Here is a 21,111-nt window from a genome sequence, read left to right as displayed (position 1 = left end):
GACTAGATGGGTTTTAGTCTTAAAAAGTATCTAAATTTGAAAATAACATGGAATTCAAATGGAAAACTAACTCATAGAGAGATGTGAGTAAATTATATTGAACTGTATTTAGTCGAGTGAACTTAATACTTCCATCTTAGATTTCATAGCGGCCCAAGTAGAGAAAGTTAAATTGCACAAGCACCTTATTGCTTATTCTCAAATCGAATTTGAGTCAATGGTACACAATTATTATTATTTTTGCACAGCATGCAACAATGTGATTTAGCATCACCTCTGCATCGCACCAGTAAAGAGGTCACGTGCATGCTAATCCCCTGCCTTTAGTTTTCTGGCTAAACTCCTCTTCTCACTAGACTAGCTAGGTGCTTACAAATATGTGGCAGCCTCAATATGCAAATTAATCTAGACCAGTCATCCATACATAACTCTAGCTAGATACGTGCACTCAGTCACTTAGATACTAGCTAACCAAATGGGACGAAGAATGCACAACCATGGGGAAATGCACTGGAGCACCTGGGTATCATGCATCACTATATGAAAATAGCATTAAAAATATCATAAAATTTGGGATACCAAACCTAGGTGCCCATTATACACCCGTGTTTATATTTTCACGGGGAATGAGTGCCCATGGTATCTGCATTGCAGGAATTATGGTCCGACATACTATACATCCAAACCTTTTTTTTTTCTATACATATGCTTTTTTTGTGTCTTTTTTTACTGACATTGTCACGGGCATCCATTCCAAAGCTGAATACGGGTGTACAACGGGCACCCAAGTTTCATATCCCCACATAGGGGTGTGTGGCACACGAGAGCCACAAATCCTCTTCCATAACCATGCATGTTAAATTATCATAGGAAATGGGTAAAGTACTCATCCGTGGACCGTATTAGACAAAGCTATATAGTCAACGAGAGTATGCGGCCCCAGCACCAACCTACATGGTCTTTCAATGCGTCCATACGGGAGATGGTATGCTTCAACTTTTAATAACCTTCTTTCGCCGAAGTCAAAGCTCGGGTAGATGGTGTTGACAGTAATGGAGCCAGAGGGGAAAACCTCTAGAGATACCGAGAAACAGCAATACATGCCCAAGAACATCGCACGCCTTGCGCGACCATCTCCCAAGCTCTTGACACGGAACAGTGTCCCCTTATCCAAGTTCACTCGATACATGTCGTATCGATAGCCCCAATTATTCCGCGACTTTAATGGTACAATCAGACGGTGCAGCAGCATCAGCTGACCACAATTGTTGACGAGCTGCATATTTTGCGAAATTGGCGAAACACGCATATTCAGCTTGGCAACCACCTCAAGCCGTGGTTTCTGGTTTGGACCAATTTGCAGCACCATGACACCATGAGCGTTAACGAGGTAGAAGCGCCCTGCAAACATTAAGGGTGTTTTTGCAACAACATCATCGTTGTACTTGAGCAACATCCAGTGGTCGTCCCCAGGCTTGGCCACGCCAAGCATGCCAAGCCTATTGAAGCAGAGCACCATAGTTGAATCATCACTAGAGATGCCCGAGCCCGTCGCTAAGAAGTAGTCTCTGTTGTAATAGGAAAGCCTAAAATGGTCCTCAGAGGGCAGCAGCGTGGTGAGCGGGTTGAGCAGATGAACGTGGTTTTGGTCGTGGAGAAGGACGAGGAGGCCCTCGGGGGTGACACCCAGCAGCTCATGGTCAAGGAGCTCCGGGATGTCCAGTTGAATGCACTCGCCCGTGGAAGAGTTGAGGAAGCTACGGCGGTTGGGAGCAGCGAGGGGATCGTGGAGCAGGACCCACCGCCAGGGATGGAACCGGCGGTCGAGCCCGCTGTGGGAGCGTGGTTCCGTGCAGCACCGCCGCCATGCGCAACACATGGCACGGAAGCGGAGATAGTCGGCGGAATTGTTCTGTTTCGAAAGAGCTAATGATGACCAAGAGGCCTACAAACAATTGTTCGGATGTGAATTGGGGACTTTATCGTTCACATATTTAGGTATACACATTCATCATCGTAAGCTGACCAACAGAGAATGGAAGTGCATTGATGGTCGTTTTAAGAAGAAACTGAGTTGTTGGAGAGGTAAGCTCATGTCATACGGAGGGCGATTAATCTTGATTAATTCGGTCCTCACAAGTATGCCTATGTTTCTTTTATCCTTTTTCGAGGTTCCGGTTGGAGTCGGGAAGAGGCTAGATTTCTATCGATCACGATTCTTTTGGCAGAGTGATGAGGTTAAGCGAAAATACAGGCTTGCTAAATGGGATATCATCTGTAGGCCGAAGGACCAAGGGGGTCTACGTATTGAGAATCTGGAAGCCAAGAACAGATGTCTCCTTAGCAAGTGGTTGTTTAAGCTTTCGTCTGAGACGAAGGCCACTTGGGCTCAGATCTTGCGAAATAAGTATCTTCACTCTAAAACTTTGTCCCAGGTGACAGTGAGGCCGACTGATTCACCATTTTGGAAATGATTGATGAGGGTTAAACCACTCTTTTTCAATAGGACAAGGTTCTTAGACGGTAATGGAACTGCTACGAGGTTCTGGGAGGATACATGGCTTGGGGAGACACCCCTTGCACTTCAATATCCTTCTTTGTATAACATTGTTCAACGTAGAGATGCTTACGTTGCAACAGTTCTCCACTCCATTCCACTCAATATTCATTTTCGGAGGACGCTAGTGGGAAATCGTTGGGAGGCCTGGCTCCATCTTGTGAGAAGATTGATGGATGTCCAGTTGTCTCAACAGCCAGATCAACTGTGTTGGAAACTCACTAAGAACGGAGTGTTCTCGGTCAAATCTATGTATCTGGATGTTATTAACACTAGCGTGATTCCTGCCTCGAAGCATGTCTGGAAAGTTAAGGTCCTTTTAAGAATCAAAGTGTTTATGTGGTTTGTGCATAATCAAGTTATTTTGACTAAGGATAATTTGGCAAAACGTAACTGCATTGGTTCTGCAAGATGCAGTTTTTGCGACCATAATGAATCTATCAAACACCTTTTTCTTGATTGTCCGCTGGCCAAGATTTTGTGGCGGTCGGTTTATATTGCCTTTAGTATTAATCCGCTAAATTCTATCAACATGTTATTTGGGACGTGGCCCGATGGGATAGCTTCAAATACAGCGAGGCACATTCGTGTAGGCGTTTGTGCTTTATTTTGGGCAGTCTGGAACTGCAGAAATGATATGGTTTTTAACAGAACAACAAACATTCACTTTTTGCAGGTTATCTTCAGGGCCACTGCGTTGATCCGTATGTGGTCGCTACTCACTCTGACGGAGGCCAGGGAGCGTTTGGTTACTGCGTCTACCCGATGAGAGATGGTAGCACGGAATATTTTCAACCGGTTTGAATGGCGGTCATGTAATAGGATAGGCATGTAGTGCTTCTATATTTTTATGCCAGCCGGCTGTGGCTTTGCCTTTTTTTGTTTTGCTCTTGTGAGCATTTGTTTACTTCCTTGTGCGAGACTTGAAGACTTATGTTGAATCTTTCATTTATTATTAATATTAGCCGTATGCATCTTTCTGATGCAGAGGCTGAGGTGAACCTCCTTTTTAAAAAAAGAAGGAAAAAAAAGTCGGCGATGTCATACGCGAGGACGCGCTCGGCGATCAGCCCGGCCGGCCCGTCGTCTAGATCAGACCAGTCCCTACTGGGAGGGGAGAGCAAATCAGATCGGATGGGAGTCATAGTCCGCGGTGTGCGTGCGCGCTTCGCCCCCCAATTGGGGAGCTGGCTGGTGCAAGGTCTCAGAAGATGATGAGGTCGTTTCTTTCCCCGTCGAGATGATGGTTTTCTTCCATCGTCTCCTCCTCCTCCTCCGCTCTCGCAACAGGAACAGATGGTCCTTGGCCGCTTCGCCTGACGGAAGGAACGACGAATAGGAGGAGCATGGGATCGGGCGGCGGCTTCCATTCCGGCGACGAGGGTTTCCGCCCGAGGATGGACAAACGCGGGCTGCTTCACAAGGTACGGCCTCAAAAGCCGTAGCACTGCCTTGCTGGTTTACGGCACAAACTAACTAACTGATGTCTGCATCAAAGGTAGGCCTCGTAAATGTACAGATTTAGCTATACAAAGATTAGGCCTGCATGGGTTTAGGCTTAAAAAGTATCTAAATTTGAAAATAACCTGGAATTCAAATGGAAAACTAACTCATAGAGCGGTGTGGAACTGTATTCAGTCGGGTGAAGTCAATATTTCCATCTTGGATTACATCGCAGCCCAGATGGAGAAACTAAAATTGCACAAGCACCTTGTTGCTTATTCTCCAATTGAAGTCGAGTCAAAGGGACACTGATTTCTTTAGCACAGCATGCAACAATGTGTTGATCGCCAGTAAAGAGATAATCTGCATGCTAATCCCTTGCCTTTCATTTCCTGGCTAAACTCCTCTTCGCGTTAGACTAGCTAGATGCTTACAAATCTGTGGCAGACTTGATATGCAAATTATTCTGTGTTCAGGCCAATCATCCATACTATAGCTAGATACATGCAGTCAAATACTTGCTCCAAATGGAACAAAGAGTGCACTTTCCATAACCATGCATGCTAAATTATCATAGGAAATGGAGTAAACTACTCATTGATGGACCGTATTGGACAAAGCGATGTAGTCAACGAGAGTATGCGGCCGCAGCACCAAGCTAGATGGTCTTTGGGTGCGTCCATACGGGAGATGATATGCTCAAACTTTTAATAACCTTCTCTCGTCGAAGTCAAAGCTCGGGTAGATGGTGTTAACACTAATGGAGCCAGAGGGGAAAACCTCTAGAGATACTGAGAAAGAGCAATACATGCCCAAGAACATCGCACGCCCTGCGCCGACACCGCCCAAGCTCTTTACGCGGAATAGTGTCCCCTTATCCAAGTTGACTCGATACATGTTGTACCGATAACCCCATTTATTCCGCGACGACGTCAATGGTACAATCAGACGGTGCAGTAGCATCAGCTGACCACAATTGTTGACGAGCTGCATATTTTGCGAAATTGGCGATACACGCATATTCAGCTTGGCAACCACCTCCAGCCATGGTTTCTGGTTTGGACCAATTTGCAGCACCATGACACCATGAGCGTTAACGAGGTAGAAGCGCCCTGCAAACATTAAGGGCGTTTTTGTGAACCCATCATGGTTGTACTTTAGCAACATCCAGTTGTCGTCGCCGGGCTTGGCAATGCCAAGCATGCGCAGCGTATTGAAACAGAGCACTACTGTTGAATCATCACTAGCAATGCCCGAGCCGTCGCTAAGAACTTGTCTATGTCGAAATAGGAAAGCATGACATGGTCCTTAGAGGGCAGCAGCGTGGTGAGCGGCGGTAGCTTTATGAGGTGACGCGTGAGCGGGTTGAGCAGGCGAACGTGGTTATGGTCGTGGAGCAGGACGAGGAGGCCCTCGGGCGTGACGGCGAGCAGCTCATGGTCAAGGAGCTCCGGGAGGTCCAGTTGGAGGAACTCGCCCGTGGAGGAGTTTAAGAAGCAACGGCGGTTGGGAGCAGGGAGTGGGTCGCGGAGCAGGACCCATCGCCAGGGATGGAACCGGCGGTCCAACCCGCCGTGGGAGCGCGGTTCTGTGCAGCACTGCCGCCATGCTCGGCACACGGCACGGAAGCGGAGATAGTCGGCGACGTCATACGCGAGGACGCGCTCGGTGATCAGCCCGGCCGGCCCATCGTCTAGACCAGACCAGTCCCTTCTGGGAGCGGAGAGCAGATCAGATCGGACGGGAGTGATAATCCGCGGTGTGCGTGCGCGCTTCGCGCCCCAATTGGGAAGCTGGCTGGAGCAAGGTCTCAGAAGATGATGAGGCCGTTTTCTTCCCCGCCGAGATGAAGGTTTCCTTCCATCGTCTCCTCCTCCTCCTTCGCTCTCGCAACAGGAACAGGTGGTCCTTGGCCGCTTCGCCCGACGGGCGGGACGAGGGATAGGAGGAGCATGGGATCGGGCGGCGGCTTCCATTCCGGCGACGAGGGTTTCCGCCCGAGGAAGGACAAAACGCGGGCTGCTTCAAAAGCCTGTGCTGCGGTCCGGCCCTGGTATATAACGAACTCGGGGGTCGGTGTGGGCCTAATCCGACTCTGACTGCCTTATCACACGCGTTTCCCTCCATAGAATTAGAGCAAAAATAAATTGCGAGAAAAATAGAGCCAAATTCAAATCTCAGTTTGCATAAGCACCACCTATCTGCCTTTTTTTTGAGTGAATTTCATTTTTTTTTACCCATACCTAGTTTCATGTTTGTGACAGTATTTACCAAAAAAACACATTTTTACTCAATGTAATCAAACTTTTTCTACAAATTACCTCATCTAAAAAAATCCTTGTTTCCCGTTGATCGTGCATGCCACAACGACGGTTTAGTTTTCTTTCTTGTTTTTCCTCAGAGTTATTTGCACTGAACCAGACCCAGCCCACCTGGTCGAGCCTCACCCGAACCACGCGACACCATCACACCGCTGGTCGAGGTGCGCCCGAGCCACCCGAACCACCGGCAATGGTGTCCTCGTTCTCGTCGCCGATGGCTCCATTGCTCCTGCCTCCGTATGGCAACTACGATCAGGATGCGACTGCTCGGAGCAACAACGGTAGTCGGCAGGAGCAGTGCCGATTCTTTGCCTTTTCAGCAGCGTTCTTCAGTTGGAAACTAGCTTGAGATAAATTGCTCGTGCCTTGGATGAAATTCATGGGTTTTTTACCTTTGTTTCCTGAAGGTGGTGATGTGGACCTCAGCCGAGACAATGATGATGTGTTCCGGCACAGACTGCGGTGACACGCATCGGGTGTGGCACGGGGTGGTGCATTGGTCTATACAAAAATGAGTCGATAAAATGATAATGAACATGATCAGTGAAGGTTGATATGATAAACAATCTAAAAGTATATATCTTTCATTAAAAAATCATCAAGTATTAACTACTAGATAGCAATTAACACCAGGAGCGATTACATCAATCGATCTATAGCAATTGTTTTAGATGGAGATGGCTAGGCTTTGTTGATGGAGGTGGTGGTGATGAAGTGAATAAATATGATCCCCCGATGCCTTGTTGTTGCTCATGACGATATCCTTGAATTCCCTCAGCCCGGTGGAGGTGGATCCCAGCAAAATCAGCCCTCCTGGAGAGATCGTATTATCTATGCCATCAAGGCCGCAGAAAACATGATAAAAATCCTCCTAGGATTTTTGGAACAATATAAGATGATGTATGTCAAAGAGGAGGCCGGGTGGGCCCCATATGCCTTGGGCCTGAGGCGCGTGGGCATGGCATGTGGCCCCATCGGTCAAACCCACACCCAGGCTTCATTTCCTCTAAAAAATTCCTATGTATATATTTGTTTTGCTTTTCCTCGCTCCGGAAAAGTCATTTTCTTGTGTGGTTTTTTGTTGCTTTCTTGAAAGTTTTCTTGCATCCCCATTCGATGCAAACTTGCAAAATGAAAGGAATTTAGGGGTTAAATGACGCAATAATATGTAAAACACAATTATATGTGCGCAATCTACTTTAAGAAATAGTGATACAGAATGCACGTATCGGTTCCCCCAAGCTGATAGTCAGCTTGTCCCTAAGCAAAAACCAAGCTTGGTGAACATGACCACATGCTTATGAAGTGACGTGTCGATAATAAAGAATATGGAAATGACAACATCACTATTACATTTGTGGGAATGACTTGGTTATAAAAAAAAGATTTTACAAATTTTATATTGGCACTGATGACAATTTACTTGCATGGCCTTATATTACTCAGTTGGATAGATATGTATACTAGACACTTGTGGAATGACATAGTTTATTTCATCATGAAACAAAAAAGCACACAAATGAAAAAGGAAAAAACACATAAAGTTAGTAATGTGGGCAAGCCCAGCCAAGAAAAGGGAATCCCAACAAAACAAACAACAGCCAAAAGACAACGAGAGTCTATGACAACAGCCTAAAAAGTACAGAAAAAAAAAGAACCGATTGAGCCAAACAGCCCTACGCACACATATATGACATCAACTGACTAAGACTTAATTAAGTGATTAAGTCTCATTGACTGAGGGTCGTACACCCTTGCTTAATTATAGTACCGGGTTTCGGAGTTTGTATAGTCTGTGATGGTTCTGTTGAGTACTATCCAATAAACTTTCTACCTATATATGATCGTCATGAATTTAATTATAATGAATCAGTTGTAAAAATCGATATGTCCCTTGTGAACGTTATATATGCACTACTGAACAACAACGAGCAGTTTGAATAGCCGTCCACAGCGTGTACATACATAACAGACTAGCTTCTTTTTGTGTTTGTAATCTGTAGCTATCAAAGCCTATTCTATGCTTTCTTTATAACACAAAATAATCTAATGTTTGCATGTACCAAGCCAAGTGAAGAGGAAAAGAGGTGGAGATTCACAATTTTCCTTTTCCTCAACAGATCCACATGGGAGAGGAACACGTAGCATTCGAGACGCTTCGAGTCGAATAGAGCGGAGAGACGGAGGTTTCAGCCTAGGGTTTGATCATGCATGTACCTGGCTCCATAAAAAATAAATCGATGTTGTTTTACCGCGGCATTAAAATAAAGGGGAGGTGGTGCTATGATTCTAATATTTTTCGTCTAAAAATGTTATTAAGAGCTTCATTACACAAAAAGTCATTGCCAACTCTCTTCCCTGTTCTCTCTCACCTGATCATACACACATCACTTAGGCATCATCTCACTCATACTTCTATAAATAACCTCTCCCATATCATGAAGATATTTTAGATGTGTCGTTCACACACATCACCATTGCTTAGTTTGCAAACCTAGAATTTTACATGTTGTGGTCCAAACAACTTTTAACCCAGACAAATCAATATAAATATTTATTCTCAACGTTTATACTTGTTTAAATTTACTTGAGCCTTAACAATGTATACTTTTTATTACTTAGTTGGCATAATTAAGCGCAATACTTAATAATAATTAGAATCCTTTTACTGTAAGTTTTTTAATCTCTACTACTTAAAAAGAACGTAAGGTTCCCGTTTCGCCTTTCTTTCCATCACCTCTTCGTCCAACCTTCCTCATATGATAATTGATCACCTTATTACTTATCTTCTGAACCAATTCATTTTAATTTACTTACCAAACTTCTCATCAAAACATAAGGTAAATGACCGGCAGGAGTTGATAAACATTTATTTACGCAATCACATTAATATGGAGAGGTAAATCACAAGTTAATGTACTAGAATATTTATATCCCGTTGCAGGACATGAGCATTTTTCTATTATTAAATTAAAAAAAGAATAGTGTTCCTTATCCTACCAGGCGGAGTGCTTCGTCCAACATTCCAAATTTTTCCTTATGATTATTCCTTTAAAACCACCTTAATTGTCCCTTCTTTTATTAACTTGACAAATAAATTATATTTTCTTTGGCAAGTCAATACGTGATTACAAAAAGTAATCATGATAGAATTTGGTAAATATTTATTTACACAATCATATAATATGAAATTACGGGCTAATGTACTGGAATAGGTATACTCCGTAGCAACGCACGGGCAAATATCTAGTATATATAGGAAAATGGATATATACTCCTCGGAGTATGTACTCCCGCTCCTCATTACCACATATATGAATTATTAATACCTCTTTATCATTTTAATATATTTCATTAATAATTACTAGATACCCAAAATGTGTCTCATGAAAAAAAATTGAGGCCACATATTTTATTTCATTTTATTTATAAGTGAACTGCATTTTTTGTACGTAAAAAGGGTATACCACATAAACTAAGGGCTTCGACGATTTTTTTCATAAAACTTGCGTTGAGATATATTAAAATAATTAATAATATATATTGAAAATGATAAGATGTATGGTATGCTTGTTTAAGAGATATATTTCAGTGTAGGATTACATACTGGGAGTTTTCCAGACATGATTTATTCATGTACTTTTACCTATATATATCGGTAATTTTTATTTCTAGTAAATTTAAACTATATGCCATAATAAAAGTTGAATTAAATTTGATAAGTGTATAATAAATATAAAAAAATTATGTATGTGTTCCTATATATTTAATATCACTAAATATCATGGTAGATATTTCTAAAGCGTACTATCTAGAAAATATCTTAATAGCGGTTTCAAGTGTATTATTATATAATAATATATCTACACTCTTATAAAAAGAGAGTTGGTGATGATGGTGTGCCTGCCATCCTGCAATATAGGCCATCCGATTTATATCTGACGGATAGGAAGGAAACTATGGCAATTTTGCAAAACGGTACCGACACACCTCTTCACATTTGCAAATAAGGCCTTCCCTCATTCACCCTTTTCTCTCACAAGATAAACTACTCGTACAAATGCATCTTCATGTTACGTGCAACGCACGGGCATCTTGCTAGTACTTATTAAAAGTCTGAGTATAGATTGTGTCATTGGCAAATGGTGTTGCGAATTAGGTCAAGTAATAAGTTGACAACTATGCATGTTGTAATTAGTTGAATTAACATTGCGTGTAATAATCCCCATTGAACATAAAAATGGTGGCAATTCTACTATTGTGTACCTAGATTTGATTATTTTAAGGGCTTATCACTTCTAGAATGATTTAAGTAAACTAGGAGCATCTAGTTGTTTAATATTTAACCATGGTATTTTGAATCAAGAATGGTAGAATGACAATCTTTGCAATGGGACATGGTGTTTATTTTGGAAACTACATACCCCTTGGTTCACTTGTGCCTATAGAAATATCTCCAACCTTTGAATCTCACTTTAAACAAACTATGGGGAATCAATTCTCTTTGTGGGCGCGATCATGCCGTTATGCAAGACAACAAAAGAATCGTCAATGATTTTACCTATCAACGCGAGCATGAGATACTAAAATGGTGTTGCAAGCTTCAAATCATCCCATAAACCATTTTGTTCTTGGGTCCAAGATCAACGTGATGCAACTTAATTGTGCTCTTATTAGATAGAACAACCATAAAAAGTGAAGATTTGAGTGTGCTTACAGCAACGTGAAGTAGCAAATATTTGTTTTCATTTTCCTTTGTGTATGTAATCTAAGGAAATGGAGTACTTTTATCATTTTTTTGTTGTGCTTTTGTTAGAGCTTCAAATCAAAACGTAGGACATGCAATGCATTTATGGTAAGTCGAGGCAGTGTGTGGGAAGCAATGTTTGAATGATCAAACTAATATCTACCAAATGAATGATCACTTGAATAAGATGCGGGAATTTAAAGTCGGTTTTGTGCCTGGCATAGGTTTGGCCCCACTTGGGTAAACCTTTATTTATTGCTTCGAAGCACTGACCATTTGCATGTTTATCTGATCAAAATTTAAATCCTTAATTGGAAAATTTATATTTGTTCAAAATGAAAATTTAAAATATTCTTAGTTGTTTGGTTGTTTAATCTAATTTTCTTTAGCCTTGGAAGTGAAGTTGTACATATTTTGCCTCACACAAAAAAAGTTCTAGATATTTCAAACCCGACTTGAAAACAATTAGTACCTCCATTCATAATTATTGAACATCGCATAATGATTGAGATATTATTTACTAACTTTGATTTTGTATCCCTCCTTGCCAAATTATAGTGCATGAATATTTTTAGATTCAAATTTCATAAATTTAACCTGGTTTATGAAAAAAAATCAGCATTTGCGATATAGAATATATTTCATGATGAATCTAATGGTATTGGTTTGGTATTTTAGATGTTGATAATTTTCGTACATTTTTTTAGTTTTTAAAATATTATATGCACTATAATTTGGCAAGGAAGGAGTATATATGAACATATAATTGTTAGATTTGTCATGCTTATTATTCACAATGCACAAGAATTTATAATGTTATATTGACATATGGATATAGATCTTTGTAAGATCCTACTATCTTTTTTTTTTCACATCCAACACATTTATATTATCTAGGGCCACTTTGGTTCAAAGGAACTTCACTCGAATTCTGTAGAATTCTATTCTATAGGAAATTTCATTATGTAGCGTGTTTGGTTTGTAGTAAGAGAAACCAAAAGATTTTTTCTATGGCCTACTTTAAAAAATGGGAAATTTGCATTTGAGTCCAACCTCATGGAAATTTTTCTTTGTTTCATTGACACGTATGGCATGCGCCCAATACTTCAGAAGAATTCATGTGTTTCCAATTCCAGAATAATTCAATATGCCATGACAACCAATTCTTATGTTTCTTCTATCTCCGAACCAAAGAGGCCTGTGACATTATCATGGGTTACCAGAGTCACTTTGATCCCCAGAAGCTACCAACACACGCGTGAGACGCTAATTGCTCTGTCAACTCTTGGAAAAAAATATCAAAGGTTGCTTTTACGCTCCTCTTTGCGAGTTTGGTGGAGGAACGGGAAGAAAATGAGGGTCGAAATGACATAAAATGAGGAGAAGGGACCGATTCCTACGAAATGATGTCAATTTACTACAACTTTGTTGCCTTTTGCTGCATTCTCTGGACATACAAGTTTACACGGTCAAAATGGTTCCATGCCATTGCCATCTTTACATCTCAAACAGAAGATGTTACCATGAATTTCTCAAAATACAATCACGGGTCATAAAAAACAAATGCTCTCTCCACACCAAATTATCTAAAGTTCTTACTTCATCTTAAGTCAAACTACTTTAACTTTGATAAGGGCCGTAGAAAAATGTGCTAAGATGTACTACATCAAATATAGTAGTATATCTAATATTGTATAAAGAATCTAGTGAAACTAATTTGTTGTTCCAGATGTTTACATATATTTTTTATACTTGGTTAAAGCTTTTATGGGGTTGAATTTACGACAGCCCTAAAATTTCAACTAATTTGAAAACGGCTGTAGCGAGTATCCTTTCATGGGGTTGAATAAAAGTGGAATAAAATAGAGTTTCAAGGTGAGGTGGGTGTGAATATCTTTCCTTGCATGAAAACAAGATGATTAAGCAAACTAGATGTTGCATTGGAGGATGCATGCATCTAAAAAACCTGCTCTTTGTGAGCCCCAATTTCCCCCGGCCACATCCTAACGGTGGTAGATACAAGCTGACTGAGCAAACAAAACAAAAGATATACAACCTAAAGATACAAAATTATCTCAATTAACTACAACTTTGTCTCCATGAGTTTGGTGGAGGAAAGGGAAGAAAATGATGGTTGAAAATTGAAATAATATAAAAATGATGGTTGAAAATTGAAATAATATAAAAATGAGGAGAAGGGACCGATTCATACGAAATGATCTCAATTTACTACTCCCTCCATCCCAAAATAAGTATTGTTGATTTAGTGCAACTTTGTACTGAGTGACACTTATTTTGGAAATAAGAAATAAGTGTTGTTGATTTAGTACAACTTTGTATTGAGTCAGGACACTTATTTTGGAGCAGAGGGGAGTACAACTTTGCTGCCTTTTGCTAAATTCTCCGGACATACAAGTTGATTTTCCCCCGGCCACATCCTAACGGTGGTAGATACAGGGTGATTGAGCAATCGAAAACAAAAGTATACAACCTAAAGATACAATGATGTTTCATTTGACAAAAGGTTGAGGTTCTTTGTCCTCACTAGATACAGAACACTGCAGATAGTCTACGCTCTATATTTCCAACAACAACGGCGAACTGAAATGCACAGCCAAAATTTGGTGAAACAGCGATTGACATCAGTCCCCTTGCGCTCGAGTTCCCCTCTTAAGCTAACCTGTACTGCACAGTTTCAGTGCTGGTTTACACAAGGGAATAAGCCAGTATATTACCTAGCACAGAATGTAAGTTCCTGATTGATACACTAGCTATGTGAGTTTCTACAAGTACCTTGCCCTAAATTGAGATCCTTGAGTCGACGTTTCGTTTGACCGGTGTGAAATTCCTCGCGGCAACCCATCACTTTCTGGGTCGGCGGTAAACGTGCAAGCATACGCCATATTAGCACCACAGCCCGTGCCACTTCCAGCCTTTTTTGTATGACCAAATCATTTCTATCTGGTCAGACTTTCGATGGCTTGGCTTTCTTCTTTTTCACTTTTGTTTTCGTTTTTCCTTTTGTTTTTGTTTTTGTTTTCTTCTGAGCAATTCCAGAGTCCCGTCTGAAGATCGCCAGGACTTCGATGCTGCATCAGTAATGCATACAGCCAACAAAGCTTATTTATTAGGAAACTGGGAAATAAAGGGTCCATGGACCATGAGCAATCATCCGAATCATCATAATAGAAAAGGCAAACTAGCATCGCGCCTAGTTGCCTGCAACTAATGTGCAAAATCAAGAATATAACGGGTTGCATGGGTGGAGACAGAGAAAGCGAAATCGACGTTATTTGAACAGGTCATCACAGGCAGATTTAGCTTTAGACAGGTTCATTAATTAAGAATATCAAGAAGCATCTTCAAGTTAATTATTTTGGTCAGCAAAAAAAAGCCATGCGCCACTGAAATATTCATGAGTGACTGCTCATGACTATCTTCAAACTTAATTAGCCTAGAAGTCCCAAATCTATATAGTCACCCAAGCCAGGTGGCAAGGGTTGGTCAGAGCAACTTGATTTTTGCTTGCGCAGTATACTAGAGCTTAAAACAGTACATAAGGATCTTCAAATTACCCCATAAAGGTTGCAGTAAAACATAAGGACAGCTTCCAGTAAAGAGGTTGAAACCCGTACCTATCAGTGCCCGGGAAGAAGTTAAAAGCATGTGCATTCTCTAAATACCAGGCCTCGTTGGATATCAAGCTTTTGCAATCCTGCATATGAGATGCTTATATATAAGAGAACTGAAGCAACATAAAACTGAGGTAGGAAGGGTACAAGATTTGGACTCCTCGTAAGCTAGCAACTGTCACCTTTTTAAAACTGTCCCATCCGCAGCTGATGTATATGAGGGTCTCTGGCCATATTCCACTACTTTCTTCCATGATTGTACTATCAACATGAACAGCTGGTTCCCTTGCTCGCAGGATCCATGGTCTCTTCTCATCTTTGACCTTTGTAAGTGAACTGTTCAGAGAACAACATTACCGATAAAGCTACCACAATGGGAAAGGATATCATAATTTAAGAAAACTCTGTCGACTTATTATTTGTCAAATAACTGAAAGCATGAAAGCATGTGGACTGTGAATTACTTCTTATATCTACCTTTTGGCCTTGAACGCCTTGCGCTCAGATAAAGCAACTCTCTGTAGAGCATTGATAACAGAAGGGTGCAGTCCTTTCCTGGGAGGATCCACGATAGCAACACTTGACCCTTCAAGCCAGTGAATGGGTTCCTGCTACCATGATGTAGGTTCCAAATGAATCCTTTTAATATTAAATGCAACCATTACAGAAATACAGGTTCAATTGCATACAGCTGAAGCATCGGTATTGTGCCAAGTTATGGTGCAACCCAGGTTTGGTGGAAGTCGGCTTGCTGACTTCTCAAAAGACAATTTCGACATTTTGTTGATCTCAACACATCTCACAGACCTGTAATTATAAGAACCTCACTTGAAATATTTTAATAAGAGTTTCTAAAAAAGAAAGAGAAGTGAGACACTATAAATGATACACTGAAAGTTCTTATAAATATTTTAATACAAAAGCCCCAGGCAGACTGGGTGTCCTAAATCTCAGGTTGAGTCGGCTGGATTTAGAACCAGGCCCACAAGAAGTTTTTACAAACAAACAGTGTAAACTAATACTCCCTCCGTTCCAAAATAGATGACCCAACTTTGTACTAAAGTTAGTACAAAGCTGAGTCATCTATTTTGGAACGGAGGGAGTATATCTAGAGGAAACCAACTCGGCTTTGGGCCAGAACACAGTTATATTGGGGTTCTTTTCCCGAGCCAGACCAGGCTCAAATTTAGCAGTTTCAGGCCAGACCCTACACAGGGTTTGGCAAGGTTTAACTGAATTAAACTAATATATTAAGTTCCAGAATGGCATTCACTATACCACACTAGTTTCGATATCACTACTTGTGGCTTAGTGTTACAAGCAAGACAAGCAGTCTCCTACACTTGACTAAGTGGCCTACAAGCAACACATACAGGAAGGCTAACTGATTTGAGCAAAAGCTATCAACAAGTATACTAAATAGGGAATAAAAAACTAACTCTTTGAACTAAAACATTAGTGAAGTATTCTAAAAACTCTACATTGTGCAAGCATTAAGAGAGTGTATCATATCGTAAATTATTTAGTATATCAATGAGTTTAAGTATGCTCCAGAACATCTGTAATGTCTGGGAAATGATGTTGCCCTGATGCACCTGACAGGCTGGTAGGACTAGGGTTCCTACCAGCGCGGCTACGCAGGTTATAGGGATGAGGTGGAGGTGGACGAGGGCTGGAGCGGGCGCGCCGGCGAGTGGGCGCCGTCGCGGCTAGGGTTAGGGGCGGCGGCGGTTGGCTGTTGTCGGCTAGGGTTCCGGCTCCTCAGGGAGCCGGGCAACAGAAGATTATAATATCTTTATTGCTTGATCTCAAACGATGTCTTACAACTAGTATTTATAATTTTAGCCTAAGATAACTTGCCTAAAATAACTTGCCTAAGATAACTTGTGGGTCAAGCCCCTAATACTAATGCCCGGTGGGACTCTTCCTGGTATAGACCAAACCGGTCATAACATCTCTCCCCGCCTGCGCAAACAGCTCGTCCTCGAGCTGAAAGTCTGGATAGTGTTGGCGGAATTCTTCACGCTGCTCCCAAGTAGCCTCCTCCTCCGGAAGGCCTGCCCACTGAACAAGGATGAACCAGACGCCACGACGGAGCTGCGCCTGCAATACCTTTGCCGGCTCTGGAAGAATGCGACCATTGGCGATGGGAGGAAGCGCCGGTGGAAAGGCTTGAGCAGCCCCACATGGAAGACGTCGTGGATGCGAGCGCGGGCTGGAAGCTGAAGACGATAGGCCACCTTCCCAATGCGCTCCAAGATAGGGAAGGGCCCGGCGTAGCGAGGGCCGAGCTTGCGCTTCACGCGCGGGTCGAGTGACTGCGTAGAGCGGTGGAGAAGACGCATCCACACCCAATCACCCACCGCGAACTCCGCCTCGCGATGATGATCGTCGTAGTAGTGCTTGGCCAGCTGCTGGGCCTGAAGGAGACGCTGACGAACCTCAGCAAGCATCTCGTCACGAGTGCGGATGAGGTCACCCGCAACCTCCGTCCGAGCTGTCTCCGGATCCACCGGAAGTATAGGCTGGGGTGGTCGACCATAGACCACCTCAAATGGCGTAGCGCGCAGGCTGGAGTGATAAGAGGTATTGTAGCAGTACTCCGCCCAAGAGAGCCAGTCCACCCAAGCGCGAGGCCGATCACCTATCACACAACGCAAATACATGGCAATGACCTTGTTAACCACCTCGGACGGACCGTCTGTCTGAGGATGGAACGCCGTACTCAGGCGGAGCTGGACACCTGCCATCCTGAAGAGGTCGCGCCAGACATGGCCCGTGAACACGGGGTCTCGATCACTGACGATCGAAGCAGGGAACCCGTGTAGACGGACGATGCCGTCGAAGAAGGCCCGGGCCACAGACGCCGCCGTGTATGGATGGCCGAGTGCTATGAAGTGGTCGTACTTGGAGAAGCGGTCGACCACCGTGAGGATGACCGACTTGCCGCCCACCTTGGGAAGGCCTTCAATGAAGTCCATGGATATATCCGCCCAGACCTGAGATGGCACCTCCAAGGGCTGGAGTAACCCGGCCGGCCTGAGAGTCTCTGTCTTGTTGCGCTGGCATGTCTGACAAGACCGAACCCAGTCGCGGACCAGGGCGCGATCGCCAGGGATGTAGAAGTCGGCGCGAAGACGATTGAGGGTTTTCTGCATACCCTCATGACCCGTCGAGTGGGCGAGCTGTAACACCTGGTGACGGAGATCATCCTGCGCCGGAACAAAGACCCGACGCCCATGTAGGAGCAGTCCGTCAGAGAAGCGCCAAGGCTCCTCCAGGTCGCCGGCCGTGAGCTGCTGCTGAAGACGGACGGCGTCGTCGGCCGTCGCAGTGGCATGGCGAATGTCGGTGAAGAGGCCGAACGTCGGCCCGGAGCGGATGCACAAGGCCGCCCCGGCAGACTCGTCGGCGGAGGAAGCGAGGTCGGAGTCGCGACGGGACAGCGCGTCGGCCACGGTGTTAAGGCGGCCCGGCCGATACTCGACGGAGAAGTCGAAGCCGAAGAGCTTGCTGATCCACTGGTGCTGCGGCACGGTCGACAGCCGTTGGTCCAGCAAAAACTTCAGGCTGTAGTGGTCGGTGCGAATCTGGAAGGACCGTCCCCACAAGTACGGCCGCCAATGACGAACGGCCTGGACAAGGCCAATGAGCTCCCGCTCATATGCTGCCAGCTTAAGATGACGCGGAGCGAAAGGCCGGCTGAAGAAGGTGAGGGGCCCATCGCCCTGATGAAGCACGGCGCCGAACCCTGCGCCCGAGGCGTCACAGTCCACCACGAACGGGCGGTCGAAGCCGGGCATCTGGAGGACGGGGCCCCTCGTGAGGGCCCCCTTGAGGGCCTCGAACGCCGTCGTTGCCTCGTCGTCCCAGGCAAAAGCGTCGCGGTGAAGCAACCGCGTGAGGGGCACCGCGATAAGCCCGAACTCCCGGATAAATTTCCGGTAGTAGCCGGCGAGGCCAAGGAACCCGCGGAGAGCCCGCGGCGAGTGAGGCGTTGGCCATGCGGAGACGGCTGCCACCTTGTCGGCATCCATAGCCACCCCGTCGGCCGAGATGACGTGGCCCAAGTAGGCCACCGAAGGCGTCCCAAACGAGCACTTCGAGCGCTTAAGGTGGAGGTGGTGCGCTCGAAGCTCGTTGAAGACGACGGCGACGTGCTGGAGGTGCTCGGCCCAAGACACACTGTAGATTAGAATATCATCAAAGAAAACGAGCACAAACCGGCGTAAGTAGGGCCTGAGGACGTCGTTCATCAAAGCCTGGAAGGTCGCCGGGGCGTTGGTGAGGCCAAAGGGCATCACCAAGAACTCGAAGTGGCCGTGATGAGTCCGAAACGCCGTCTTGGCGATGTCATCCGGGTGCATGCGCACCTGGTGGTACCCCGACCGGAGGTCAAGTTTGGTGAAGGAGCGCGCCCCGTGGAGCTCATCGAGGAGCTCGTCGACCACCGGAATAGGGAACTTGTCCTTAAGTGTGACAGCATTAAGGGCACGGTAGTCGATGCAGAAACGCCATGTGTCGTCTGACTTGCGGACGAGAAGCACCGGCGCGGTAAATGGCGAAGTGGAGAGCCGGATGATGCCTGCCGCGAGCATGAGCGCACACTGCCGCTCCAACTCATCCTTCTGCAACTGTGGGTAGCGGTAAGGCCGTACCGCCACCGGCGCGGAGCCTGGCAGAAGTTGTATACGGTGATCGTATGTGCGGGCGGGCGGCAGCCCCTGTGGCTCGGTGAAGATGTCCGCGTGCTATTGGAGGAGGCTCTCCAATAGTGGGTGCTCGGCCGTGGCGGTGGTCGCGGCCAGCTAGAGTGGAGTGGTCGGGGCGGCACCCCCAATGCCGTCCCACCGAATGCGGCAGCCCAACCGCCAGAAGGTCATCGTCAGCGCGTCGAAATCCCATAGAATAGGACCAAGAGTGCGCAGGAAGTCGACGCCGAGGATGAAGTCGAAGCAGCCCAAGTCGATGCCCGCGCAGGTGATGGTGAAGTGCTCGTCGCCGATAGTGATGGGCACGTCGCGGGAGAGCCCGTGGCAGCAGAGACGGTCGCCATTAGCGACTGTGACTCGCAACTGCTCACCGCCGGTTGGCTGTAATGCAAGGCGCCGCATCGTGGTCTCCGGCAGGAAGTTATGCGTGGACCCTGTATCCACTAGGGCCACCAGGCGCTCGCCCTGGATCATGACCGGTAAGAGCATCGTCCGTTCATCACGGATGCCGGCCAGCGCGTGTAGGGACGCCACGAGGGCGGTGGCCGGGGCGGGCGCGGGTGCCGCTGCGGGTTCCGCAAGGGCTGGAGCGCCGAGGCCATCCTCTAGTGTCTCCTCCTCAGCCTCGTCTGTCGTCTCCAGGTAGAAGAGGCGGGGACAGACATGGCCCGGTGCATAGGGCGCATCACAGTTGAAACACAAGCCCAGGCGCCGGCGTTCCAGCTGTTCCGCCTGAGTGAGGCGCCTGAATGGCCGCGTCGGTGCCGGGGCGGCTGTGGACGACACTGGTGCTGCCGGAGACGGCCGGGGAAGCTGTCGGCCCCCACGTGGCACGGATGGACGCGTTAAGGCCTGGGCGCGCTGCTCGAACGCCCGGGCATAGTACATGGCCGTCTGAAGGTCTTGGGGCCCCTTCATCTCGACATCCACGCGGATGTGGTCGGGAAGGCCGCCGATGAAAAGCTCCGCCCGCTGTAAGGCCGTCACACCGGGCGCGTGGCACGCCAGGGCCTGGAAGCGGTCGGCGAAGTCCTGCACTGTGGAGGTGAACGGCAAGCGGCCCAACTCGGCCAAGCGGCTCCCACGGACCGGCGGCCCGAAACGAAGAAGGCACAGCTCTCGGAAACGATCCCACGGGGGCATGCCGCCCTCGTCCTGCTCGAGAGCGTAGTACCATGTCTGGGCGGCCCCGCGGAGATGGTAGGAAGCCAGCCAAGTACGCTCCGACGCGGGCGTGCGCTGTCCGCGGAAGAACTGGTCACACTGGTTGAGCCAGTTAAGCGGGTCGTCGGAGCCGTCGTATGTGGCGAAGTCGATCTTGGCGAACCGGGGCGGCTGCTGGTGTGGCGCGCCCTGGCCCACTGTCTCGGCGGTGCGTAGGGCGGATGATGGTGCGCGGTCCATGGTGGAAGGCCCGGCGTAGTTCCCGGTGGCGCCCGACGCCTCGGGCTGCAACGGGAAACCGGACGGCGGACGGGCCCCCGGGTAGGCCGAGGGCGGCCCGTGAAGCCAGTCGGGGAGTGGTGATGGCGATGACGGAAAGCGGACCTCCTGGATCGGAAGCCCGCTGGGCGACGACCGGCCCAAGTTAGGGCTGGGATGGGGCGGTGGAGGACCCTGCTCCGTGGCCGCTGGAAGTGACGGCGCAGCGGAAGACGGCGCGGCCGGCGCGGTCCAGGTGGGCCACTGCGGCCCCGTG

At 46.2% G+C, this 21,111-nt stretch overlaps 1 protein-coding gene across 4 annotated transcripts in view; it reads right to left on the bottom strand.

The window, feature by feature from the left end:
* Positions 1-13,530: 13,530 nt before the first annotated feature.
* LOC123072012 (uncharacterized RNA methyltransferase pc1998) overlaps positions 13,531-21,111 on the bottom strand; it is a 12,471-nt gene continuing 4,890 nt past the window's right edge. The window contains exons 11-16 of one of the 4 annotated variants that reach the window (XR_006434782.1): positions 15,390-15,507; positions 15,178-15,308; positions 14,883-15,036; positions 14,704-14,783; positions 13,862-14,157; positions 13,531-13,769 (exon numbers count right to left, since the gene is read on the bottom strand). Coding sequence is in view for 1 of the 4 variants with exons in the window: in XM_044495580.1 (XP_044351515.1) it covers positions 14,034-14,157; positions 14,704-14,783; positions 14,883-15,036; positions 15,178-15,308; positions 15,390-15,507 (607 nt within the window). In the remaining 3 variants the exon portion in view is untranslated. Of the gene's footprint in view, positions 14,158-14,703; positions 14,784-14,882; positions 15,037-15,177; positions 15,309-15,389; positions 15,508-21,111 lie in introns of all 4 variants that reach the window. The other 3 variants (XR_006434781.1, XR_006434780.1, XM_044495580.1) reach the window with 3 other exon arrangements.

Source organism: Triticum aestivum, chromosome 3B (assembly GCF_018294505.1).
Source record: "Triticum aestivum cultivar Chinese Spring chromosome 3B, IWGSC CS RefSeq v2.1, whole genome shotgun sequence".
Classification (NCBI taxonomy): domain Eukaryota; kingdom Viridiplantae; phylum Streptophyta; class Magnoliopsida; order Poales; family Poaceae; genus Triticum; species Triticum aestivum.
Note: the sequence above shows the minus strand (reverse complement) of the source record. Positions and strands in the feature narration are given on the sequence as shown.